General features: G+C 34.9%; 1 protein-coding gene across 1 annotated transcript; it reads right to left on the minus strand.

Annotated features, from left to right (window-relative positions):
• Positions 1-457: 457 nt before the first annotated feature.
• Positions 458-6,887, minus strand: TGA10 (bZIP transcription factor family protein). Its single transcript, XM_018121121.2, is given in 12 exon segments — positions 458-631; positions 634-769; positions 2,930-3,169; positions 4,019-4,290; positions 4,383-4,455; positions 4,543-4,620; positions 4,758-4,817; positions 4,940-5,008; positions 5,162-5,290; positions 5,383-5,462; positions 6,130-6,227; positions 6,414-6,887. Coding segments are annotated over 12 exon segments (1,467 nt in total). The 5' UTR covers positions 6,611-6,887; the 3' UTR covers positions 458-596.
• Between the last annotated feature and the right edge of the window lie 1,443 nt (positions 6,888-8,330).

The following is an 8,330-nucleotide window of genomic DNA, read 5'->3' on the forward strand; positions in this document are numbered from 1 at the left end:
AACCTATAATTAAACATCTAAAACTTCCAACTTTAAGTATCATTTGACTAAGGGGTTGGGACTTGGGAGAGGGATTTATGAAAGACAACAAATATCTTTGGCAAATTACTCTTAAACCCCTCCCTCCCCCAAAGGGGAAAAACCAACCAAGTCCAAAATGAAATTAAGTTTGTCAGCTTCATCTTTGGTTTTATGAACCCAAGAGCAAGCATGCATGTAACAGCACCTACGCCACTCGTCACTGAATAGTTTTTGTCTTTCTTTCATAGCCAGAAAAATACACCCCACAAAAAAAAAAAAATCCAGAGGAATCAAACCTTCTTCTTTATTCTCAATGCCTTTTCTTCATAACCAGTTAAGCCCCCTCTATCTCTTTCTAATCAGTCAGAAATGGCTGCGAAATCATTGCTTTTTTTTTTTTTGGATTTCTTTGTCCAAAGAAGAAAAATCATGGGTATAATGACCGAAACTTCTACTGCTTTAATTAAAATTTTAATCTCTTCTTAGTCTATCTATACATCTCTCTGTGGAAAGGGGAAATATAAAAGAAGCCAATAATAATTAAGAGAAAAAGGGCTAAAAAGAAATGAAAGCGGCTATGGCCTAGCTAGGGTTCCTATTGTTCCTGCCGAGGGCGAGCCAACCAGAGAGAGCTAAGAGCTCTTAGGCGATGGAAATACTCAGCAATCGCCAGAAAACACCTTGCAGCTTGACGGGTCGTCAGGATTTGATGCAGCCGGTGTATGGTTTGGTGCCTCAGATTATCAGCCTGTAAGGTTTTTTTATTTTTTATTTTTTTTACATTTTTTGAAAGCAGAATAGTGAAATTAAAATATTTACTAAATTAAGGAAACGTAGAAAAAATAGCACAATACATGTTAAATGTATAAGTTTGCAATTTAATAGCATAATAATCATTAAAATAATACATGTGCATTAGATAGTAACATCAAGACTACAAATGCAATTAAACTTGACTTTGAGAGTAGAACTAAGGATAAATTTGGTTTCTTAAATTTTACACGGGCTATCCACCCGTGACTTTGTGGCACTGGGTGTTTTGATTGTCAAATGGGTAAAGGAATAAAGGGAAAGTTGAAAACGAAATAAGGACACCTTTCATTTCATTTTCTTGGTTCAAATTACTTGTGGGGTATGGCTCTAATTACTTAACCTTCTCTAGAAGGTTTTGACAGAGAAATAAAAAGACGTATGATCATATTTGAAATCTTCACTTACAACAATATATCCTTCTAAGAAACTTAATGATGACGATTTACTTAGGGAAACCTGAATATTAATTAATTAATTAGGGGGGATCCATAAGTCAGCTTAGGCATATAAAAAGTGGTCAACCTGCCATTCGATGAACATTGTCCTATTGGGTGAGTGTTGGCTAATCAGAATGATGGTTACCATGACTCGCCTCTGATTTGATTGGTAAACATCTTGATTGGAATTTCACTTAACAATTCAACTGACCAAAACGTCAAACTAATTGAAACCCTAATGGTTGGTTTTTCTTAGTGTGGGATCATGAATTTCAAAAGGCTAACCGCTTCATTCCAAACATTAGGCCCCACACCCTAGCCTAAATCCTCAAAGTTTGAACTAGATATAACTCTATTTTCCACAATTACCAAGTTAATTCTCTTTAGGGACCGCTGGTATCAAAGATCATTAATCAAGGTCAAGTAAAGCTTAGTCGTATTGTAAGCGTAAAACTATACCCATATCATAGCTCTTGAAAACTAAAATTTTTACATTAATGTTTTATCGAATTTCATCTCACTCTTTATGTTTAATTACCTGAATGTGAAGAACGAAACTAACAAAATTTTATCATGTAACACTAAACTCACTGTAAGCAGTATGAAGTAACGAGGGATGATGGATGTGGCTGTCCATGTGCCGCCGTGGGCACGTAAGGGGCCGGGGGGAGACTTAGCCTAAGTTAGAGAATGGTCAAAAAAGGACGTTAGAGGAGATGGTCTTTAAAGATGTCTTTAAGTCAAACGGTTACGACCATGACATCACAAACATATGGGCATGAAGATGGATCTCTTTGGACGTCGATATATGCATTATTTAAGGGGCCCCATTCCGCATGTGAAAATGCGATCTTCATGGACTTGGATTGCTATCATTCATATTATTTTCCCTCAGGTGACAACGTCAGTAATTTCCTAGCTACTGATTAGGTCTTCTCTTAATAGGCAGTGGGAAATCGACACAACTTCAAACCCGCCTGCCTGCTCTTGCTTCAGGCACAGGTAATTGTTTGACAGAGAGATCTGGTCATTGTTTTATAGCAACAAGTCTACTTCACGCAATTAATAACTCCTAGAAGAAATAAATAGAACTTGGATGTTCTTCTACATGTGTTCAAGTCCTGAATGCTACATCTAGATATTACTCTATTGCAGGCATTCAATTTAGTAGTAGAATTAAGTCTCTGATGTAATTTACCCATAACAATTTTCTTTTCCTCTGATTGATAACCATGTTCTTTTGGGAAATATTACCCTAAATCAGACAAACTGACGCTGGTCTTTTTAGATGATCCTCGGATGGTATGGGCTACATGTTAATTTTCTGGAAACCTAGCAGACTACTACATGAAAATGTCACTTTCAGAGAAACCCAAGCATTATATGCTTTGTGGATATACTATGTTAATTAATGTAAACACCAAGCCACCTCCTGAGCATGAGAAGACATGGATATCGAGTAGTTTCGTGGAAAACATGATTTTTTGGGGTTAGGTTTCCCAACCGAGACAGAAAACCAGATTCTTTTCCCACACACACATATGACCCCACATTGTTGATGATGAATTTGGTCATCATCGTTCATGGGGCCGGGGGGTCCACAAACACATCAAATAATAATAGTATAAGAGACTTAATGCATGTAAATCAAGACATACCTGTCTAACAAAACCTTCGAGGGTGGCGAGCTTGTTCATGGCGATAGCCATTTGGCCCATGTAGTTAGTCATATTAGGAGGGCAGCTCAGTGAATCAGAAGTTATAATATCAGAGAGGGACTGATTCAGAGCTTCCAAGCCTTGTGATAGAGCTTCTTCAGCTTCCTGTGTGGATTGTTGCAAAGCACATATTCCCATTATCTGCTGCTCCGTCAATGGCTCAATCTGATTCAGTATAACCTGGGAAAAGAAACAAAAAAATTGAATAAAAATCCTACCCAGAATCAAAACGTTACCCATAATGCGGACAAAAGCTGAATGTTCATCAAAAACTGATAATACATCATTCTTCGTTTTTCTTTATTGTAAAACTGCATGCAGTTTTGCCATTTTGCTTATTTATTTACTACAAACCAAAAAGAAGAGATGAATATGAAAACAAGATCCTTGATTTCCATGAAGGAGAAGGAGAGAAAGAGAAGGCAAAGCATAGAGTAGAGATCCGTGCAGTTTTCTCTTTTCTACTGCCACAAATTGTAGTAACAGACATGACTTTATCGGAAAGACAACTAATCAAATCCTTTTAGAGTAAAACCCTTCCCGATTACCTTTCGTCATTCATTGATGTTTAATTTGTTATATCCCCATATTTCCTTGCCACAAACAAATTGCACCATGCAATTAAAACGAACTATTTCCTCATGTCTTATCTCAATATGTCCTCGTACTTCCATAAAAATCTTTAGTATCTTCTTTCACTGATCCTACACAATTCTTCTTTACAAGTTCTATGTCAAGTAAAATATATATTACGAACGGCTTGATACTATCCAAGGTTATCTTTATCAAGTAAAAATAAAGTAAAATATAGAGCTAACTAAGAGAATCTAATTAGTAGAATAACTCTTTTTTCTTCGTAAGCTAGTAGAATAACTCTTTCTTTATTGACTATAGTTAAACCTATAGAATTGATTAGTGCTTTAATCTTTTTTGACATAATTTAGATTAAGTGGATTTTGATGATTAATTTCCCTTTAGAAACTTTGTATTTGAAGTTTTGAATTATTGGAAGGATAGGGCTTAGAGTACCTTGATGAGCTCAGAGGGCCGAAATCCACCCATCCACGTGAAGCATCGTTCGGCTGGAGTCTTCCACATGCCAGACACAAGATGAAAGACATCTGTTTTGGCTACCATGCTTTTTAGGTTCATCAACTCGTCGAAGTGTGCTAAACAGTTGTCGACGAAGATCCGGAGCTCGTTCTCCGGTAGATGCTCTTGAACCGCGGCTCGAAGCTCGCACATAAGGCGATGGTGCTCTTCTAGCCATCTTGCGTACTCGATGTCAAACACAGCAGCGTCTGAAACATAAATATTTAGTTGATACAGCCATGAAAATAATAAAAAAAAAGACATTGAAAGATGTGAAAGAGAGATATACAATTAAACAAACCTGAGCTTATGTTGTTAATACCAACAGGAAGGCCTTGCTCTCCTCCTAGAACACCACCGCCAAAAAACATGCCCTAAACAATAAAACACAATCTTGAATGTACAGACACTCAAATATACGCAGATAAACGATATAAAAAAGTTTAAGAGAAACGTCTCACTTGAGCTCTGGCTCTTTGAAGTTCTTGTTCCAGTTGGGTTAGCCTAATCCTACTTGACTCTAACTGCTGAACATAAGCCTGTGATGAAACAAGAAAAAATAAATGAACCCCAGAAACAATGCTTAATTTCTTTTATTAATCTTGTTTAAATGAAACAAAAATGATAGTTGTAGCAAACAAACTAGTACAAGTAATTAATTTTCTACGGACTTGACCTTTTTTCTTAGCCTGCTTTTCCTTGCTGCCTCTCTATTCTGAGCAAGTCTTCTCAAAGTCTGCAGGGAAATGAGCATAACAAAATTACATATATTCAACATTTTTTACAGAAAAAAAGGGTAGTAGAAAGGAAAAAAAAAATTAAGAGTAAATATTTATAAAAGAGTGTCAAAGAATGCACCTTAGGGTCTGGTGTTTTGGGTCCTTCCTGCTCTGAACTTGATGTTGGCCCTTTCCGGTTCCCCTCACGCTGCCAAATTAAAACATGCATTGATACAAGATTCCAATCTTTAGAAAAACGAAAATCAAACATGGGAATCTCAGTTTTTTCAATATTATAATGCATCATATATCTGTTTTCTGATATAAAATATATCTTTTTATAATTCAAAACCTATCGTACCTTGACAGCTTTAGCTGGTTGATCTGGTGCAGAACCTGAAGCATCATTTCTGGCGTTGGCCAACTCCATGGACGGCTCTGATGGTCTCTTTGAACCACTAGTTGCTGGAGAAACCAATCCTCTACTTGTCTACCAAATACAAAACAAACCCACTTAGAAAATTATATAAATAATACTAGTACTGACATAAACTCTAGATCAATATAAATAATAAGTTTTACCTTTGTGGATAATGGTGGCTCAACGTGCATAGGTTGTGAAGGGAAAATGTTCAGAGTCGGAGGCCTCATTCCAGAATTATCTGCACACATAAATTCTCACAGGCATTTAACTCAAAATTCTCTTACAGGAAAATTTTGAGTCCATTAAAAGAGAGAGCAAGGGAGCAAGGGAGTTAGACTGATTAAAGCAGGACCCAAAAGAAAGGGAAGAGAGACAAAGGCAAGAGAAGTATGATCAATCAAAGAAAACATAGGGATCGTCATGCATTTGTAGCTTTGCTCAATCAAATCAGAAAAAAATATGAAATGATGAGGAAAAAAAAAAGGAAAAATCAAAGAAAACCCATACCCTATACGTACACTTTCCAGTACATATAGCGAAATTTTTTTTAGTAATTCATGACCATAGAGTTGTTTGTTACATGTCATGGTCCGGAGTTACAACTCATAAAAAAAAAAACAAAAAGTTGGAAAAAAAATTCTTTTTTCTTGAAAATTTCAGGTTCTTTCAGAGATTTGTTTCTGCAAGGACCCGGTCAAAGAAAGTACTGGCAGATTAAATCTGTTGAATACATGAACATGCTTTTCCTGTGACCAAAACTAGCCTGTCCGGAAAGAATCTTCTTAACAGAAGTCAGAAGCTCCAGAAAGTGAAAAGAGAAGGAGAAGAGAAACCCCTAATCGTCTTCGAAGTAAATAGTGGGAAAAATAAAGAACAAGAAAACTTGTGAGAGAGAAAACACTCACGTCTTTGCTCTTGAATAGTGGAAGGGTCTTGTCCATCAAGATAGAGAAAAAGGGCTTGATCTAATTCACCCAAATCATAAGCTCCAGTATCTTTGCTTCTGCTTACCCCAAAAATCAAACAGAAACAAAATTTCAAAGCATTTACAATATGAAGAAAAAGGAAAAGAAAACTTTTGGGTTGTAAGGCCTAAATAACTAGAGGCAAAAAGAAAATTAGAAAAAAAGGTTAGTTCTGGGTTTAGCTTTGTAGTTTTGTACTGTAAAAGGAAAAACAAAAGAATTACATGAAGTTTCCAGGGATGGAAGATGATGATGATGATTGCATCATTGCATAAGGAATCTGATTTTGATGATGCTCTTGTATTTGATGCTGATGCTGTTGTTGTTGCTGCTGCTGTTGATTTTGATGATGATGATGTTGATTATGCTGGTGGTGGTCTAGTTGGATGGAGTTGTTCATGTTTCCTCTACTGGTAGCCATGAAAACAACAACCCCAACCAAGCTAGCTATGCTAGTTCTTCTTCCTCCTCCTCCTTTTCTTCTTCTTCTTCTACTTGAAGAGCTCTCGAATTCACCATTAATGGCAAAACCACCTCCCTTTTATTGCTTTGCAAATCATTTTTTCCACCTCCATCATCTAAATAGTCGTGAAAAAGAAAGAAAGAGAGAGAGAAAAATAAAGAGTCGGTTATAATTTGAAAGAAGGAAGAGGTATTTTTGATGGTAGAATGAGAGAGTCAGAGGGGAAGAAAAGAAAAAATAAAAAGAAGAATGGAATTGAATGCACAGAAACAAAAGACAAAATCCTTTTTATCTCTCTCTCTCTATATAAATAAATTATATAACTTTCTTTTGCTTCAGCTTTCTCAGCCAAAATTTTCAGATTAAGCGGTCTTAGGATGTCCTTTTCAATACTCCTAACTTAAAAATAAAAAAGAAAGAAATATCTCATAGAAAAACCAGAGAAGACCTGGAGACAAAAAAAAAAAAAACCAATTTTAATTTTGTTTTATTTAAACCACTTTTTGATGGGAAACCGCTTAGGACTTCCTTGATGGAGTTTCCTATTGATTAATTTTGGAATGACGATAATGCCCTTATGGTTTTCCATTATTACTATTGACATTTTCATGCAAACTTACACGTAGATGTTGTGGTGGCGGCTCTCGTTCAAACGACAACTACCGTTCAGGCCCTTTTTAGCTCTATTTTCACATGTTACATTACATTTTTTCTCCTTCTTCAGAATCTTTTTCCTCTTATAAAGATAAAATTGATATCTATCTCTTAAACTTCTATTGAGGTTTAAATTGATTAATTTCTTTCGAGACTAATTAATGATCATTTTAATTGTTCAAAAATAGGAAAGAAATAGATCTTTTATATATATAAATATATAATATAATATATATATATATATATGTAAAATTTGTAATAATATAAAACTATTGTTGCTTATCCTATCATTTTATTTTTTACATAACTCTAAGGTAGGCTTACTAATTATATTTACTGGTGAATCAATTCATTATTAGGTAAGATGATTAAAATTAAATCAATAAATTATTATCACGTCATGTAAAATAGATATAATTAAGATAAACAATAGAACAAATAGTAATTTTTTCATGATATAATTAGTAGTTTGTAAGACTATATGTCTTTTACTGCCCAAAGTCTTTTCTTATTTTCAATAAATTTTATCACCTCCGATAGCTTGGCTTGTTGAAGTGGGATTAATTTTCGAATCGACACTTTAATGATTTATAAGGACAAACACTACCGCTTAAAGCTGTGAAACATTGATGGCATCTTCCAAACTTGAAACATTAATTGATAGCTTGAATTGATCCAAAGTCAATGTTCTATCCCGTCCAGGAAAAATATATGTAATCTGTAAAAGAGACAGAAACTTGTAGGCTTGTGCAACTAGTTGTATATATATAATTTTAATACTTTATGTGAATAAGAAAATAATTAATTAATAGCATGTGGAAAAACTATTCAATCAATTCAACCTGAACATAGATTTGAAGACATGAGGTAAGTTTCCAACATGTTGAAAGCTAAATATTGAATCTTGAAGTACAGGTGGATTTTTCGATCTGTGGAGTCCTTTTAATCAATTAGTAATTATGCAATGTAAGAAAACTTCTTCTTTTTTCTTTTGCAAGCTTTTCCAGCTGATTCAATCTCAAGA

Source organism: Theobroma cacao, chromosome 5, assembly GCF_053813885.1.
Source record: "Theobroma cacao isolate CCN51 chromosome 5, ASM5381388v1, whole genome shotgun sequence".
NCBI classification, from domain to species: domain Eukaryota; kingdom Viridiplantae; phylum Streptophyta; class Magnoliopsida; order Malvales; family Malvaceae; genus Theobroma; species Theobroma cacao.